At 27.5% G+C, this 20,880-nt stretch overlaps 1 protein-coding gene across 1 annotated transcript in view; it reads left to right on the top strand.

Annotated features, from left to right (window-relative positions):
- Positions 1–7,128, top strand: part of LOC123291714 — a 293,121-nt gene extending 285,993 nt beyond the window's left edge. Inside the window, exons 2-4 of the mRNA XM_044872106.1 lie at positions 5,414–5,621; positions 6,085–6,616; positions 6,842–7,128. Coding sequence (XP_044728041.1) covers positions 5,414–5,621; positions 6,085–6,616; positions 6,842–7,128 — 1,027 coding nt within the window. The remainder of the gene's footprint in view (positions 1–5,413; positions 5,622–6,084; positions 6,617–6,841) is intronic.
- The last annotated feature ends 13,752 nt before the right edge of the window (positions 7,129–20,880 follow it).

A 20,880-nucleotide genomic window follows, 5' to 3' on the forward strand; every position in this document is an offset into this window, starting at 1 on the left:
GTAGCAGAAAAAATACGACTTTATATTTCTATAGGACGCGACGTCTAAACTTAAATGTGAATGTCTGATAAATTGAATGTTATTAGCCTGACTGATACTTTTTTTAGTATAACTTATTGAATTAGTATTCAATGTAAGTAAATTATATCTACATATAAGAAATTAGCGCAATAAGTATAAATTCATTTTTGTCTGTATTTGTGTAGGTATCTAATGTATATTAAGGTTGTTGAGACGCTACAGAAAAAAAAACACCATTAATTTAAAATTTCGAGAAATTGTTTGTAAGCATTTTAAGAAGCCACAATTAATTTTTAAAGATTGCAGAAAAAATAACATTAGTTCTTATGAAAATAAGTTCAATTGCGATTTTGCTTGCAGTTTTTCTTAACATTGATTGTAATTTTCAGTGTAATAAGTTTAATCCCAAGTTTGTAACGCTTAAAAATATTTGTGCTACGAACAAATTTTTGGTGTAGGTGTTCATAAAATCCATTTCCCGTTATCCGTTCGTCTGCCCGTCTGTCCGTCTGTCTATCTGTTAGGCTGTGAACATGCTAACTCAAAAAAGAGATATCAAACTGGATTTTTATAGCGTGCTTAGGAAAAAGTGAGTTCGAGTTCGTAAATAAGCAACATAGGTTAATGGTCAGTAGGTTAAAGTCTTTAGTCAGTAGGACTCATATGTAAACCGTAAGAGATAGAACAAAAGTGTAAAAAATAATTAATTGTAAAAAATGTTCCTTATAAAACACTAGACAACTTCTGTTTACCCGTGAGAGCGAAAAATTGGTTTAACCAATTTTTCACGTATTACATATTAATACAACGTATTACAATAATATTACATTATAGTATTACAAAGTACGTATTATATAGAAATATCAGTAATGTGTGTGTGACATCACAGTCCTGTTTATATACACGACTTCACTCACATAGTGTAAAATAACAAACGATCGTGTAATCAACAGTGTTTATATATGATTTTTCAACAATTAACTCAGTCAATTGTTTTTATTTCATTTATTAAAGCTTAAATTATTTTTATATTAAAAAAATGTTAAATCTAAAATTTATAGCAAATTATGACTTTCATCTAAGAATTAATGTTAATTTACGGTAACTTATTTTGTGTCAAATCTTTATACATAATTTTCAGGAAATATTTAAAAAAATTTAATTGTGACTTCTGAACATGCTTAAGAAAAATTTCTCCAAATTTTAAATTAATAGTGCTTTTTTTTCTGTAGCGTCTCAACAACCTTAATGCTAATTGTACAAACAATTTATGTATAAATTCATTATATATACCATAACACTAATTGAATGCGAATTCCTGTGTTTCACCTCCGGGTTTTTTATTATGTACGTATTATGTACACTTAAATTCACACAAAATTGATCAAAATTATTAATAAGGTGTAAAAATATCTAGTTCTCAATTTTTATTTGATCTGTAGAACAAACTGAACCAAGGGATTACTGATAAAGAACTGACATAGAAAGGTTTCTCTCAGACATCCATTACTCAGAGCTTCTAATGATTCGGAAAATAGTTACAAAAAAGAGAATGACCATCTCATGGTATTTGTATCTGCAGAAGTCAATGGTTCCAGAACTTAATATTAGGATCGAAATCTTAGAAATATTCGCCTGGGAGATATCTCTCAAATAGAACTTATTCCCAGAAAAAATCCCTACTTTCAGTAAGGAATGTATAGGAATCTCTTATTAACTTCCCAGTATAGGAAGCAATTGTAATGGGTCCAATTTTCGAAAAAATTTTCAACATATCTTTACGTTTTATGGTCAGGGCAAGGCATTAACACCAATTTGGGGATGAAGTATGTGTGTGTGCGTGTGTGTGTACGTACTTACGTACATTTTGGTCATTTTTTTCGTCATTGATATCGCTCAAACAAAAAATGGTATCGACTTCGATGATGTGTCGATCGAAGCATATTAACGGCAATATGATCCGAAAGGAATTTCATAATATTCAATCGAGTTTTTATTTTTTTTTTAAAGTATTTATTATGTTAGGAAATTATTTGTGTGAACCTCAAGAGTCGCACCAGACTCTACCCAAGGCTTCTTTAGTTTGATTTAGTTTATTACAGTCAGAAAATCTCGGATTGTCGGAATATATTGCAAAAGAAAAATTACCTATCACAAAAGATTTTATACGAAATTATCTCGAAAAAGTCCATCTAACCGAAAAGCTAACAAGCGTTTTGTACTTTCTGAATTCTACTGAAGAAGAAAGATTGAGCTATTATCAAAGAGGGGTGATTTTGATTTACAAAATGACGTCACCAAGTATTTTCAGGGTTTAATTTTTTTAATCTTGAAAAAAATAAAAATTTCATTTCAACCAAACCTTGAGATAAAATTAAGGAATGGGAAATGGCACAAAAAAATCATTTTGATTCGACATCGGATTCTTCTTTTGTAATCTACAGTGTACAAAAGTTTATAAGCTTCTTTGAAATAATGTGTTTTTTAAATGAAATAGATAAATATTTTTGTAATGTAGAATTCCAAAAATTTTCTTATCCTCACATTAAATTCACAAGTAAATAAAAATGTCATTCTCAATATATTATGTTTGAAAGCTAACCATAAATAAAAGTTATTTTAACTAAAAATTCCTTAAGGATTTCAAGAAAGTTTTGTTTTTCTACCAAAAATGAAATAAAAATAATCATAAATATAAGAAAATAAATATTCCCGAATGTCGGTGTTAGTGCGTTGTTGTCTTTTATTCAAATTTTCTGATAAAATTTTACATAGGTACTTTTTATACAGTATGTTCCAAAAATCCACCATTTAATGAAATCTTTCTTCTATATTAAGTCAAATACAGAAAAATATTTCAAGCAAAAGTTGTTTATATCAAAGGGAGTTATCTCACAGACGTCTTGAATTGGACCTTATCCTTCAATTTCAGTCAAAGGTCAACTCGTTTTCGTTAGATAGAAAACAGAAACACGATCATTTTTTGTTTGAAACATTTTTTTGGAATATTAATACTTGCCGATAATGTAGCATTCTATAGGTGAAATAATTTTTAAAATCGGTTAAGTAATGAACTCAAAAATAACTGAATGGTTTGTATATCAGGGGTTGAATTTCGAAAAATCATTTCTTAAATGACACCTACAGTATAAAATCAATATCCTCTCGAAATTTCAAACTTCTATCATTAGCAATTTAGACTGGTAGTCAATATATCAGTCGAGACATTGCCTTTCCCCCTCCAGATTCTTTCCCCCTTCTGAAATATTTCCGATTTTAAATAATAAGCAAAAAGAATCATTTTGAAAATAAATAATTAATATAGGAGTTGTAATTGAGGACTCCCAAGTAAGAACGTTCATTGATGCTACTAACTACTCCAAATCACCTGTTGCCAATCGTATAGTTATCACAAATTTTCCATTTTCCTTGTGCCCTTTTAAAATAAAGCGCGTGTTTACCCAAAGCATGAAATTATTTGGAAAATATTTACAAATTGTATTATTTTTATAGATGGTTCTAAAAACGGTATGCAAATAATAAAAATATAACTGCATATTATTTATCTTCAGATGAAAATGAAGAATTGCTTCACGTACATATATAGTTAAGATATTATTTGAAAATCTTTACAAATACTGAACTTACTAAACAAAAAGGGCATATACTAAAATTGATGCGCCTTAGTAGAGACTTCGTATTAAACTCGTTTTGCGGGGAAAGAGGTGGACAACAATCGAAATTTTATCACTTTTAACTTTCAAGTTCTATGATGGTATTAAATGTAGTTTCAAATCTGTGATAAAAGTTTAAATTACTATAATGCCAAAATCTGCTTGCGAATCCTTATTCCGGTACACCCAACCACTTACTGTTAAATAGTTTTAATGGATAGCACTCATATTCAAACACGTAGACGAACCAGTTTATATACTCAAATATAATACAAATATTTTATGATGAATACTATAAAATGTCCGATCATTTAAAAAAAAAATCAAGTTAGTGAAGCACTGAAGCGTTGATGTATATTTTTTACAGACCGGATATCCCTTATGTAACAGGAAACTATTATATATATACCAATCATAAATAGTTTGAATGGTATGTTTCATATCAGACGATTCTTTTGTTTCTTGAAATACTATATTGCATGGATTAAAATTTACAAATAAAATAACTTTCGAGAACTTTACTAATAAAAAAATTTAGGTAGGTACTCAATTGAGAATTCATTTATCAAGTTGTTTCATAAAATTAGATAATTTTGGACGTGCAAGTACCTAATTTATGGATTATAAACAATAAAAGTTTTGGCAATTAAAACATGCCTGGATACAGTTTTATTGATGGCGACTATGAAATCTTACCAAATTCAATTTTAAATTCCTTTAAAGAAATACATAGTTTAGAGGATAATAAAAGTAAATTGTTCTTTTACCCGACTATCATGGAGTGATTTTGTTTTTCGCGCTTGTCTCGTATGTATGCATGTTTGTAAATTTCTTTATTACCTCGAACTCTTCAAACGGCTCGATGGATTTCAATATTAAAGGTATCGTTATATTCGTATTCAAAACCCAAGTGTACTTAAATATATGTTTGAAAAAAAAAAAAATTTAAGTGACGGGACACTAAAAAGTCTAAAATAAAATAAATAATTTAAAAAATTAGAAACCCGTTAAGTAAAATCTGAAAAGAAAGAAACAAGTTGAACAGTTTCAATGGGCTCCGACTGTTAAAGTCGCTATGTAAACTACTGGACTTGTTTTTTTCTTTTAAGATTTTTTTATTTTATTTTATATTTCGATGTTTTTTCTAAGATATTTAATTCTTATCTTATCTTATTTGAATAGTCTCTTCGAAAAGAATTTCTTTTCGGGTACATTTTTTCGAAAGGAATATTATTTATATGCATCTCATTAAAGAGTTCATTTTGGTCTTTCACGTACTAGTCTTTTTTAAGATTTAGAACACGTTATAAAAATTTCAGTTCGCCGTAATCCAGTTTTATAAATCTAAAACAAATAACCTAAGCCATATTTCTACCATCAACAATTCTAAGCACTACAACCTTTAGATTGAAATTTAAAATATTTACTCCTGATTTAATACGTAGGCAAGTATAAAAAAATGCTTGAAAACACTATTTACCCTTGTTTGAAATTTTAAAAACACCATTTACCTTTATATGGATTCTTATGCTTGGAGATATTTTATAGAAGTAAATATAACGCAATTAAAGTGTCGTATAAAAAATGATTAGAATAAATTAAAATTTTTAATATAGTAGCATGAACCTTTCAGTTAACTCTTCAATATCTTGATTTTCAAATTGTTCCTCTATTAACTCTAGACTTTTCTTTAATTTATTTTTTCTTTTTAATTACAGTGGTAGTGAAAATTCTTCTGTAGCTGAGACTACATTAATTAGTCCTACAATGCCCAGCAGTCCCACAACATCAGCATGTATGGAGTTACCTGCTGTACAAGATTTCACAACTATAGAAGAAGCTCGAAAAATAATACGTGATTTGCGACATAGGTACCGTGCACAAGCACAACAACTTCTTGCCTGGCGTAGAGCGCATAAAATTCAAGTAAGCCTTCGAAGTATTTCTTTAAAATATTTATTGGAATTATAAATTTTTCAAACTGCTACCACTCTTATTTGTTTGATATTCTGGAATGGACTAAGTTTTTATCGGAGTTTCGCATTTGAATTAAACTGAACTCTAAAGTCCACTCATTTGATTTAAAAATGTAATATTCTGTTGAATTCAAAATTTCGTATCAAAGTTTTATTTTCATTGATGAAAGTACATTTCAGGTAAATGATTAAATAGGTCTAATTTGAAAGCACTACTATCTTCATCTTCCCGTTTTTTCTCTCCCTTATTTAGACCTAAATAATTTGTCAAAATGTTAATAATGTGCTAGTCTGTTTGTTAAACGTTGCCCAGCCATTACTAATACTTCTATCCTGGAAAATTATAAAACTTGAGTAAAATAAGCAAATTCCTGAAATTACAACCATACTAAAATAATAATAATTATTTACAGGAAGATTTAGTGTGCCGTCTTCAACGAGAAAAAGCTGAACAATTAAAATGCCTGTCTTCAAAACTGATATTATTTGAGTCACGGTTAATACGCAAACAGAAAGACATTAGTGCTTTATTAAATCATAGAGAAATAATTATAATGCGCCAACAAAGAATAATCGATGTATTAACGAATCGATTAATTGAGAATGGCTTGGAAACATCAAATCCCGATTTAACTGACCTAGATACAAACATGCCGGACATGGATTCACTAAATGACTCAGACAGTGCTGTTATAATGGAAGACATTGATTCAGACAGCGCATTCTCACAAATAGTACCACGATTTCGCTCAGCAAGTGCTGATGGTGCAATAACCGTGTGTCGATCAATATCCGATGCAATTGATCCCAGTTTGAAATATACATCGTGTCGACGATCAAATGGATTTTTGCGACGACCCGAAATTCTGGAAACTGTGTATAGTGTAGAAGAAGATGGTGAATCGGAGCAAAATAATCCACAAAATAATAGTGATACACATAAGCCAACATCACCAAATTCAGTTACCCAAAAACGCGAATCGTTTGCTTCGTTACGTAGTGAAAAAATCGTTACATCTGAAGCGATATGTAACGATGAATTTACTGAGGCTGAAAAAAATTGTTATTATGATGAGTACACAAAAATGATTGAAATGCGTTCAAAGACGGTGGATAACTCCCCCGAGGAAGAGATTGAAAATCATTATTGTATTCGCGATGTTCCTACATGGCCATATTTAAATAATCATCATGATTCAAATGAACGACTGGATAAAGATAATTCAACAGATTCAGAAGACAAGCCAACACGAACGCCATTGAATCAAGTAACGACGTACAATCGAGTCATGTCAAATCATCGATCAGTTACCAAACCAAAAGATGTTAAATATAAGCGTATTAATAAAGCCAAATCAAAAAGTTTAGAGGAATTACGTGGTCGATTACGTAATTGGGTTGAACATGGTAATCGTTTGGCAGGTATTTCATTAGATCAAACGCAAAGTTTTGCCTAAAATTGTCGTAAATTTTTTGGTTGTTTAAAATAATTCCAATACGTTGTAAATTTTTTATTTATAAAACTAAAAGTATTTCGTTTAAAAATTAACTGACCAATACAATAAATTAGTTTTTTTAATTTAAATTATTTTCTAGTTCTAAAATTTTTTTTCAAGCCAAAATTATTGCAATTCAATTCGAAAATTTTACAAATTTTTTTTTTTCCGTTTTCATTCAAATAAAATTCGAAGTTTGTTTCGCCCTAAAGTTAACTCCGAAGTGTATTCGAGCCCCAATTGATATTATCCTTTCAGTTGTATATTGTTTTTCGGTTATCGTAATAGAATTGTCAAAACAGAAATGCGAATTATCGGAGTAAGCTAGACAACAATTAATGCGAGTGAGTGCGGCAGTATCAGAATCTCTTAACCCCATTTTCGGATTAAATATCGATCAATAAAAAACTTGAAATCAGAAAAACAGATTGTATGATATAGATAAAAATAGGTAGTACGTTTCAAAAAATATCCTAAATGTCAAATATCTAGGAATGTTTTTGCTGTTCTGTTGCAATAATTTTGGTTCATTTTCACGAAAACAAATTACATCCACTATTAAAGAGTTTATTTAAAGTGAGTTTATAATAATGCGATAAATTTTGCATGGCTTAAATAATGTTTTAATCGTCAATTTTATATAAAAAAACACGCTTTTTAGAAAATTTTAAAAATATCATAGAAGCATTAAAGAAAAAAAACAGTTATCGTGGTTTGATAAAATGACACAAATTTTGGAAGTTTGAAATAAAACTTTGAATAATTAATGTGTTGGTTCGAATTAAAAATGTTATTACATATTACGAACAAACAAATTATTTATTAAAGATATTTCAAAAGTCCTTAATCCAAATGACATATCAATAATTAATTAAAAATAATATCCAATTTTGTTTTAATTACCAATTTGTCAAAAATATTTTGTAAGCAAAATAAATCAAATTAATTAATAATTTCCGGTCACTTTTGTTAATTAAATTGGTTTATTAACTTAAAATGTAATTATATCGTTTGAATTTATAAATTTATAATTGCACCGATTTAGATTATAAGATCCAATATTTATTTACTATATTTCATTAAATAATGTGTTTTTTGCACACGAATTTTAAAAATATTGTCATTCAAATTTCTTGTTTCAATTTAAGTACAGGTGAAATTTTAATTAAAATTTTTGAATAGTTTACACACCTTAACATTATATCATACAATATTACGTTAAATTTGCAGAATTAATAATGAAATTCAAAATCAAATAATTATTGAAAACATTTTATAGTACACACTCTGATAATTGTTAGATTTTGGCTCGTTCATACAGCAATGTATTTTACATTACCTCCGAAATCGGATATCAGACAAACTGTGCAAAAAGCATCAATCAATGGCAATTAATAATAATCACTAAAGTGTAAACAAATCTCGATGAATTCTTGGTTCTTTAAGCAAAATGAAATAAATAAAAAACTGCAAAAGGATAATTTTATTTGAATTGTTTTAATGTCTTACGGTAGTGAGATATTCTACCAATTTGATCAATATTTGCATATTTTCTCGAAATACTGGGTTAATTTTTGTATTATAAATAAATTCGATTGAAATATAGCTATCGTCAGTTTGAATTTACTAATCGTAATTTTTCGCTAATTTGATGACTGTTTTCACGTATATTTTTTAATTTGTAATATTTGTTTACAGATTTTCAAAAAAAATAAATGAAATAATAGAATTGAATCATATTTTTTGCTGAATTCAATGATATCGAAAAAACTATTTGATTTCAACAATTATTTTCATTAAGGAATCTCAATATAAATGTTTCGTATGCCTAAAAATACACTCAAAAATTTTGAACCCGTTGATTTGAAGTTAATTAATGAGAAAAAACATTGTGTGAAAATTTATATCCTTCATATTATAGGATTCAGCAAAAAGAAATTTAAATGATTGATGTTACAACCTTAGATCATATACAACAATGAAAATAGAAATTATGGATGCTTAAAAATAGTGAATCACTTATAAAACAGTAAAAGATGTTACAAAAATCGGGTAATTAAGGAAAATGAAATAAACCGCTCGCTTTCTGCTAAAACCTGGGAGAATGTGTTTTTTAGATGTCCAACATGATAAGTCATGAATTGGTGGGCAAATGTTTCTATTCGTTAATAAACAATAATTCATAAATTGTTCATTCAACGAAACAGTTAATGTTAAATTTGACTTAAAAAATTGGTTAATGGGCAACTTGTATGGCGTAAATGTGAGTGTTTGTCAAATAATCGAAAAAATATTATACATGTGTAACGTATACTTTATACAAGTTGTCTATTTATTAATTTTTTAAGTCAACTTTAACATTGATCGTTTTATTGAACAAATAGACACATTTTTACCACAAAATCATGCCTTACTAATGATATTTGATACTTCCCCGGGCTTAAGCCAAAACCTAGCGGTTTATTTCATTTTCCTTAATTTGTAACATCTTCGACTGTACTATCAAAATTTGAGATTTTGAAATTTTATTTTATAAAATTTGCTCATTATTTATCTTTGATTTATTAGATATATGAAAATATCTGTAGGCTACAATTATACTCTAAGCACTGAGCATCTAAATTGAAAAATTTTTAATAGTTTTCATAAGTTATTCAATAATTTTAAATTAATTTTTCACCTTAAAAAATAAATATCATTCATGTAAAGAAAAATAAGTAATTTTCTATTAAAAGCTAAAACAAAACGTTAATTGAATTATATTCAAATTCATAAATTTCATACGACAAATTAAAATAACATTTCCTCCCAATAACATTACCACAAAAAAATTGTTTCTAAGGTTTCATTTTTATTTAAAATTTATAATGCCATGTCTTTCTTTTGTTCTAAGGTTTCTTATTAATAATTTGCATCCTTTGTATAATAATGTTTCTTTCGTAAATAAATTGTTCTGTTACATTTTAAAAATGAATTACTTGTATACATTGATGTGGACGGACAAATGTTTCCCTATGTCTGCTGTAGTCTTGTAATCCATTCATACAATAAAAGATAATTACCAAGTACATTCCGTAACTCTATAGATGTAAATGTAAAGTGTATGATGTATTGTTATTCTCATTATTCCACAGTTAAAAAAGAATTATAATTACTAAAATATTTCAAGTAATTAAGGGCAATCACATATTTTTCCGGGTAATAAGAGAAACGATACGTAAAGTATAGGAAACTATTTATATCCGCTGAAATATTCTTCTCCCAAACAATCGATGAAATTTTAAATTTCTCTAAATTTCTAGCTCCATTCGTTTTATAAATATATTTATTTTGACTAAAATGATCTACACTAACTAAACAATCGAAAGTTATTCTCCAGAAGGAATTTTACAACTGAATACAGGATTTTTCAGCATAGCTAGTCTAAGGCGTTTTTTAAGGAGGCTTCATAAGATAACATAAAACTATATTTTTAATGATATATTTAAATTGGTATGTGTAAAAAACAAATTTCATGTTTATACAAACTAATTATTTTGTTTTAAATAAAATCATTGTATAAATTGGCCATTGAAAAAAAAATTAGAGAGGGGATAGATGATATTTCTTTAAGGGTATAATATCAATTTAATAATATACACCCACAAAAAAATATTATGTATTCCCTTTCTAATATTTGCTTAAATACTAAAATGTATGCTATGCTGAAAAACCCTGTATAAATAAAATGTAACATCTGTTTATTTTGTTACCAGAAATTTTTGTAGCTCAAAAGGTCTAGTCAATCGAGAAATGGAAACTAAATTTCAAAATTAGTCAAAAAAAAGTTTGAAAGAACTTCTTCGGAATGAAAAATCTATTGCAAAATGCAAAAATCTCTTGTCTGACAGTCGGTAAAACGGCGTGTACGTTGTTTGTCAACCCAAAAATTGCAATTTTGAATTCTGTAACACAAAATTTCAATTTTTTTTTGTCGGCTAACGGGTTTTATCAAGTGTAAGGTAAAATGATTTTTGCATATTTTGTTTTTGGTTTCTCTTGTTAAAACAGAAGAAACTAGGATATTAGCTAATATACTGTTTGGCAACCATCTCGTTGGCCATTTAAAATATATGAAGTAAGATGTATGTTCATATTCTAAAACCCATAATAACCTTTCACTAAAAAATTTTCGAAGAATTCTAGAACAGTCGAATGAAATAACAATATTCATATACTTTAATACGTTTTAATGAATATTATGAAACTTATTTTTTCAGTGATACTATGTTTTATTTGCCATCTTGAAATTTAGGAAAAAAGAGGGATTTTGGGATTAATTTTTGTAATTAATCGATTTTTAAATTAATTTTGTATTTTTATAAATATATTATTGTAAACAAAATTATCCAACCTTAAATCTTGAAAAAAGAAAACAGAGGTGAAGATGATTACATTTTTGCTTAAATTAAAGATCTTAAAAATTCGAAAAGTATTAATTTTAATTTACATAATTATATTCATTATCTAATATAATGATAGCCTGTCGCATTTAAAATGAAAACAAACCTGATATTTTCGTTATTTATACGAATATCGTTTTGAAATTTTGCATAGCCTTACAGGGTGATGGGTCACATTTTTTAAGATATTTAACCGAAATCTGAACTTTACACTCAGCCTACTACAAATTGACAAATAAGGCCGATTCTTAAAATTTTGTCTAGCGTCAGAAATGGTTAGAGATACCCAAACGAACTATTAGAAAAGGTTGCTTAGAATATTCTTTTATACCCATATACCCATTTTCATGATAATATATATACTCATAATTATTAACAATTTATCGAAATGTTTGAATGCATAACACTAATAAGTTATCAATTTGTCCAAATTTTACAATCCCTGGCACACTAATTATAAAATTAGAAAATAAACTTTTATAACTAGTGTGCTATGGAATGTAAAAAACTGGACAAATTGATAATTTAATAGTGGAATTTATTCAAATCACTACACTTATAATTTTGAGTAAAGATCAAAATAAAATGATTTTAATGAGTTTTGTCATTAAAATCAGTATATGGCCATAAAGAAATATTCTAAGCTACTTTTTCTAATAGTTTTATTCGATATCTCTAACCATCTCTGACGCTAGGCAAAATATTTAGAATTGGCTCTATTGTATTGTTCTCTTAACGATTATGTAAAATTCCAAATCGATATTGTTATTAATAACGAAAATACGAGGGTATCTTCATCTTAAATGCGATACACTGTGTGAATATTCTGATTTATAACTTTAATATCACATTTAAAAAGATTTAACATATTTTGGCGTAGATTCAAGATGGCGTAGAGATCATACAATTTTTTTAATTTATTTTCTTCGACAATTCGGCGTTAGTAGTGTGAAAAAAGTTGTAATTAAATCAAACAAAGGATACAAAATTAATTTATTTTCAATTTTTCTTTTGCTAGATTCTCTTTTATATAATTAATTCTCAAAAATATAAAATAAAAATGTAAAAATTCACTGTTCAAAAAATGAGTGATTTTATTAGTGGAAAAGTCAATTTTTGGCCTAACTTATTAGATAATCATTAGATGTACGTACAATATATTTAATTAAACCCATTGAAAAATTATAAATATAAACAATATTACGAATTTTAATGCACATTTTGTGCTACAGACAATTAATTTCATATATATCAGGGCTTATCTCATGTACGAATAAAAAACAATCTTACAAATGGTTTAACTCTTCACTTCCAATAATTATAATATAAATGAGAAAAAATATATTTATAAAAATTTCATAATCAATAAACTAAATAAAATATATTTACTAAATTATTTACCTGAATAAGACTATATAATTATTTATTTAAACATTTTAATGTTGATAATACCGTAAAAAATTGACATTTATAAACAAAAAACAATATATCTAATATACTACAAATGAACAATAAAGTTTATTTTTTCATATATATTTTTTCACAAACTTCTTGTAAAAATAAATTTCTTGTAGATAAACCAACCAAATTACAATTGTAATCTTGTAAAAAATATAATTAGTTGGAGATTTTCAAATTTTGCGAAATTTATTCAAGTTTGAAAATGCACTTAAAAAGTTTTAGAGTGTTTTTAATAAAAGCACCTTTAAATATTTAGTCCGATTATTATCTTTAAATGTAATATTATTTTTTTTAACAAAACACGTATTTAGAGCGTTATAACTTAATTTTTAATGATCAATCGATCGTTACGAGAAGTTTTAACGATCAATCGTTACGGGAGGGGTCAATATATAGTTAACACTGACTTAGCGAATTAAGATAAGGATTTTGAACTCAGTATCTAAATAGCTTTTTTACTAAAATTTAAAATCAAGCCGAACAAGATGAGCTTTTCTAAAGTGATTCAATCGAATTTGATTTATTAAATCTGAAACGAAAATTATCAGTTCTAGGTATAAGAGAGATTCAGGCTAGCTATCTATAGTTGCGAAAACGAAGGATTGAAGTTCGAAAATTTGAACAGTAAGGCGGATTTGAATATGGTTATCTGCATTCGATTCGTTAGAGCGTCAGGAAATTTTTTGACCTAAATTGATTTATAAGAAATCAAAAATTTGCAATTTGCATAAATAATATACCGTTTATCCTGGGTACCAGGTACCTCGTAGACTAATTCTGTCGCGATATTCGTATTCAGCGACCCCGAAAATCCTCGAATAACAGGTTTGGAATCATTTTCATCACTATTAACCTAATTGTTTATTTAATATATTTATGGTTAATTTAAAATGCAAATATAAAGCTCTAAGGGATCGTATACAGAAAACCGCATTCAAATCCGTCTTGCTGTTCAAATTTTTCAAACTTTGGTTGTTTTTAGTGTTTCGTTTCCATGACTACTATTGATGGATATTAAATGGGCTCTTGTGATTTCAATACGTTAGACCGTGTAACTCTCTCGGTTATTAAAGCTTCAAAATCTAATCTGCAAAAAACTAATGCATTTATTTGCTATAAAAATGAATATTTTTATTCAAGAAATGATTTGATTTGTAGAAATTCTCATTTAATTTATTATTATTTTTGTTTTAAATCGTAATTTCATATTTGGAAGCCCGTATATTCAAACAAGCTTTTTAATTAAATTAATAGTGCTTTGGAGTAGAAACAGCATTTTTAAAATAGGTACTAAATCTGCTTATAATTACGTGTGTCAGGTTACTAGATCAGTGAAGATAGTAGAATCATAATGGTCCAAGCATTATTATTCTTAAAATAAAGATTTTGGAATTGAGCACGAAAAAACGTAATTCTCCATAATCCTTCCGTGCAGCACTCATCCAAGTGCCATTTGTCATCATTTTTCCCGAGAAATTCCAACGCTTCACTTTGTGAATAATTTATTATTTTATGTGTAAATACTTTTAAATAAAAATTATTTAATAGAATATTGATTTCCATTATTTCCTCAATGGCTAATATTTATTTTTAGAAATATTTAAACGGTAAAAAACGATAATTTCTTTTATTTTCTCTCTTATATAAAAATTTTTCTTGGATCACTTTGGTTCGCTATAGGTATACTTAATCGATTCAGTACAATTAAATCTGAGATGATAAATTCAAAAGAAAGTAAAGCTTGGACTGAGTAAATTATTCAAAAATTTTAAGTTGAAATAAAAACTGTAAAATAAAGTAAATGTGAAAATTTTATCAAAACATATCTCAACCTACTAAGGTCAATTTAAAAAAAAAAAAATCTCCAACTACATTTGAATTGAATTCAGAACACATTTAGTTCCTTTTCGGCTACAATCATATTTTGTAGCTAAGATCTCTTTGCATCAAATTGTTATAATTACCATTTATTATTAATTATTATTCAGTAAATAATAATAATTAATAATTGTATAGCATTTAAGTAACACAAAAAAGTCATTTCTTAGCTAGTAAGTTATTATAAAAATATTTGAATACTGTTTTTGTATAATTCTACTCAATATAATATAATTAAATAATTATATCTTCAAACTAATGCATCTGTATATTATTAATTATATATATGAAAAAAAAAGTTTATGTAAAAATTACAAACATACGCGTTAATTAAATAATAAATAAAATTTATGTTCATATTTACACTTCTTTGTGCGCTTTATTTAAAGTATCCCATTCATCTTTGACTTATTTGCCACATATTTGATGCCAAAATTTGTTCTTTACTCTATTATATGTTTTATTTATTAACAGTAATCATTATAGGCCAATTATCGTAGGTTTTCTTTATTTTGATAGTACATCAAAAACACTAATGATCACATGGGCGCGTCCTTAGATATTCAAGGTCGAAGGTTGCAAAAATAAGTTTTTTGAGAATATCTCGTTTCCTTTGTCTTCAGTTGTATATTTATTATAAAACTTGTAAAGTAAAAAATTTTCTACAAAGTTCGTATGAAACCTTGTTTTAACGTTGAAATTGAAATAGAGGGCGCCGAAGATGGAGTGCCCAGCTATACATACCTTAGTGTAGGGTCAATATTATTTATAAATATGAGGTATTAAATAATTATTTATGTTATATTTAATGAATTATTAAGTTAATTAAGTAAGATATCCGAATAATAGATTGGGTCAATCGTGAATCCTAGTCTATTAAATACTCCTTAAATAATAATTTAATTCATTATATTTACAAATATTGACCCTACGTACGTATAGCGGAGCGCCTCATCTTCTACGCCCTCCCTTTCAAAATCGGTTCAACGTTTAAAAAAGGATTTAGATAAAATTTTTAGTCCAAAGAAACGAGATATTCTCAAAAAACTGATTTTTGCAAACTTTTTACCACGTGACTGACGTTTTGCCCACATGATCGTATGTGACTTTTGAGATAGCATTTGTACTATCAAAATAAAGGTTTGTATAAAACAAATACCAGAATTCTATAATTGCAAAAATTTATTGGTGAATAAACAGTAGGTAATAAATAATTTACTACGTCTTTTGCAATTCTAAAGGAGCTTTTGGCAATTGAACATACCTGGAGGTAGGTAAGTATATCACTTGAATGAATTACACATAAAACATTTTAATGTAGAAATAAGATATAAGTTTACCTGAAAAAAGAAATACATTCAATTCAAGAAATTCAACGTAATATAATTGAATATTTGGAATTCACAATGGCAATGTCTTAATTTTAAAAATGGTACAATCGTAGAGATTTTTAAAATCAATTATGACGGTTTTTTCTCTTTGAAAAATTATGATAAATAACTATTATAAATTCATTTAAAGTGGACATCTTTTGAAGGATTAAATATACAATATATAATATTATTCTAAGGTTCCACCCCCATTTCCTATTTTAAAAATAATAAGATTAGTACAAAAATTTGGGTTACAAAAAAGTTCCTCATGAAAATACCAATAGCTATTGTTTGAAAATTTTTTTTGAAAACCTTATCGACTCGGTAGGTCGGATGCAAAAATATCAAACGCATAATATATTAATTTCCCTATATAAAGTTCTAAAGATTTTTGCATTCGTTTAGTGTCGAATCCGTTAAGTTTCACGAAAAAATCTTTCTAATAAAATAAGAATTGGGAGTTGTACCTATTGGCGGTACATATTTGCATTATACCCGTCAAAATCTACATTAAAGCTTAAAAATACTTAAAAATTTCCAATTTGAAATTTTCACAATTATTAACAATTACGAAACAAAAATTTAAGCCTTTCTTTCGGAGATTTCTCTCCGGAAATCTGTTTCTCTTAACTATGGCAAAAAACACTTATGACAAAAGGACAATTTTTATTCGAAATTTAATTTCGACCAAATTTGTTAGCGGAAATTATTCCGATAAATCCTATAAATTAAAATATTTGAAAAAATAAGATTTGTTATTCGTTTTCATCCTCTTTAACTACATCTTTCCAGAGTATGCTGTAATCGACGAGAGACACACAAGTTAAAGTTAAACTTTAATAGATGACAATAACATCAACAAAATATATAAGTCGCTAAATCGCAACTAGTGCTCATTATTAGCTGCCTATATCTATATGTGCCTTATTATTAGCAGGCACATACGGGAATAACTGTCCGAAAGCCGTTCGATATAAGTTCCTTAATAAGGATCATGAGCCAGCCAGACAAAAATCTGTTTAGTTTTAAATCAATTTTCTTTTTCGACTATTTTACGTCAAAAATGTCTCTTGTGATTTTTTTGAAAAGTTCACCGTTTCCGAAATATTCATAATTAAAATTATGGGGAAACTACAAAAAAGCCATTATAAGCGATCAAAGATTGCATTCAAAAGTTGCCCATCTCCTTTAGCAAAACAAAGTTTTTTTATGTAATCTCTAGAGCGATACCCACGTATGACGTCACTAGTGGGTATCTTCCTCTTTGATTAATTAGGAATTTTAAACATTCAAGTCTTGCATACTAGTAAATATTTTGTCACTTTGCAAATTGACAATTCTTCATCTGAAGTGATCCCTATTCATATATACAGGGTATAACGAATCGTTTTTACACATTAAAGGTTGTTAATGATTAAGGGAAAAACCCAGGCCCCAGGTAGTATAATCTACAAAGGATTAGTGTAAACTTGTAAACAACGAACACACACACAATGTAAGGTCTGGGGTATTCTAATAAATAATTGTTCGTGACAATTCATTCAATAACAAAATTTATTCTTTATCTATATTCATGAATAATCATTCAATAATTTTATTCACCATTCGCGAATAATTTGGTTATTCTTATTCATTAATTTTTCGTAATTCGAATAAATTCAATTGATTTTTCAGCTGATTTTTGCAGGATGCTTTACGTTTTTTAGAAACTTGCCAATATACTTCAGTAAACCAGGCTTAAACCTCTAAATTCTTCCCTTTAGCTCCGATTGAGGTGAAAATTTGGGATTAAGGTTTATTCACCTACTAGATCAAAAGTTATATGGTATCTAGTGGTGCTTTTGTTCTGGGAAAATTTTTGTTGAAAATGGCAACGGGAATCGATAAAATCTCAGCAAAAAATGTCATTCTTAAATATTTCGAAAAGTCAACATTTCAAAAAATAGAGCTTTTTGAGCATGTTGTCAGTGCCTAAACAAAGTAAACTGAAAAGTGGCAAGCATTAATTTTAGTTCCCGTGGTAAATTCATCAGTTTTGATGCAGAATAAAACATAATAAAAAGGTACGAGAAACTTTCTTTTCATTATAGCTCCGTTAATTTTCATGCAAATAACTTACTTTTTTCATTTCAAAGTTTTTTATAGTAATTTAAAAGGTGTACGATATACTTTTTTCAAAAAACGTAAAATTTTTCAGTTATTAACGTTAAATAATGAATTTCAATATCTCGGAAAGTATTGACTTTTCGAAATATACTTGAATGAAATTTTTTGGTTAGATTTCATCGCTTTATCGATTCTCGTTGCCATTTTCAACATATTTTATAGAAGAGGTGGTTACCATCCATTGGGCAAAAGCATCACTCGGCATCATATATCTTTTAGTTCTAGAGGGCATACAACACTTAATCCAAAAATTTCGAAATCGGAGCTATATTTCAAAATTTAGAAATTTCGTCATTTTTTCTCCTCGTTTATTAGAGTAATAGCAACCTGCTAAATTTGTAGTAACATCCAGATCTATTGGATTTTGTAGTTTAGATGATTTTAAGAAAAAAAAGGTCATATGAAGTTTTTAATTTAGCGGTAAAAAAACAAAAACAGTAACTCGAGCGAGCAAGACATAGAAACTGTAATATTCTCACGTATTTCAGATAACAAAAATATAATTAACCTGGCGGTTTGGGCGGTGGAAGAACACAAAGAAAACGTAATCTAATTCTTTTTTTAACAGTTCTTCTCCTCGGTAGATTAACGAAAAACCATATTTCGATTAGCAAAAATTATGAATTACTCTTTTTCAACAGACAAATTTAATTTTCATAAAATTCATGATAAGTGGATAAGATTGACGATTTCTACATTGTGCAGATGACGAAAAACAAGTTTCGACTTCGAGAATTTGAAATACTGAAAAAGAAACTTCACTAGCAACATTGGAGGCAAATTTTTATCGTCTGTAAACTATTTCGATAAAATGATTTTACTAAACATTCAAAAATTATGGGAACAGTCAGAGAATTCCAAAAAGTGACTTTTTTTGAAAAACGAAAAAACGAGAGTTCAATCATCAAGTAAATGAACTAATTAATTATTAATTTTTTTATTAAAAATGGACAGCTAATAAGCCTTTACAAACACAAACTGGAAATGTATACATTGATGAATAAAAAATTATCAAAATACAAAATATATTTTACATTTTGCAAAGTAAACAAAAATGTCCACTAAGCCTGATTAAACCAGGTATTAGAAAATAATAAACATCTGGTATTTTTGTTTTGGTTTTTATTTATTTTTATCATATTTTTACTATTTTACACAAATATTCATAATCATATCAATAAAGGCTTTTTTCTTTGATATGCCGCTGTACGTAACGAAAACAAATTATGTAGAAAATCTAGTGACTAGGCGACAACATTGTCGTGTAGTCAGTCCGTGCTGGTTTTTTTCGATTTTAAACTCTAAATCTCTTCATTGTACATTGATATAGAGTCTGAAATGGAATACACTTATTAGTTATTAGCGTAAACCATTTCTTCAAAATATGACAAAATTACAAACTTGTAAATACTTGTATGATCTATTTTTTTGAATATACCACCAAAATTGATATTTTTTATTAAACAACTTACTAATACTTTATTATACCCCGTTTATGCAATATATGTTATAGAGTATATTAAGTTTAGTTCTTAGTTTGTAACGCTTAGAAATATTGATACTACAAACAAAACTTTGGTATAGAGGTTCATAAAATCACTAATTAGCCTATTACCGTTTCTCCGCTCGTGAGCATGATAACTCGAAATGAGTTATCGACCTGAAAACTGAAAACGAAATGAGTTATCGATCTGAATTATTTATAGGGTATTCAAGATGTAAAAAGTGACTTAAACATTGTAAACGAGCAATATAACTCAATTGGGCCATCTTTTAAACCGTAATAGATAGAGCAAAAGTTTAAAAAACAATTAGTAGTATGATTATAATTAACTTCAGTTTACACGCATAACAATTTAAGACAATCTAAAAAATTTTTAAGATGCATTTCTGTACCTCGGAGAACATGAACCTAACCTGGCTGCGGCTGTCTCTTAAGCGGGAGTAATTAAGCCAGTTTAATAACTTTGACTTTATATATACTGTGTACTTAGCCTACCTAGAATGTTTCTAGATTCAATGCACATATATAGATAGGCCTTTTAAATAAGTAAGTGTAAATCTTGTAAAATATATGTAAAGGACTGAAACGTAACAACATAGATTTGTCAGTCATAATGAACAAAGATTAAAATTTATTTGATTATTAGAATGGGCTGTACCGATTATAAATAAAAATCATTAAAATTCATAAAAAATTAAAGATATGACACTTTTAAAATGGTTTTAACGAGATTAAATGTTAAGGCGGGGCGAAACGTTTACGTGGTCGATAATTCGAATGCTCATTGGATTATTTCTAATCTATAAAACGTTAATAAAATATTAATTATTACAATTATTTTAGATCTAATTTATAATGAAATGAGTTTTAACGATTTTTATTTTTCTTG

The sequence above is a fragment of the Chrysoperla carnea genome, chromosome 2 (genome assembly GCF_905475395.1).
Source record: "Chrysoperla carnea chromosome 2, inChrCarn1.1, whole genome shotgun sequence".
Classification (NCBI taxonomy): Eukaryota; Metazoa; Arthropoda; class Insecta; order Neuroptera; family Chrysopidae; genus Chrysoperla; species Chrysoperla carnea.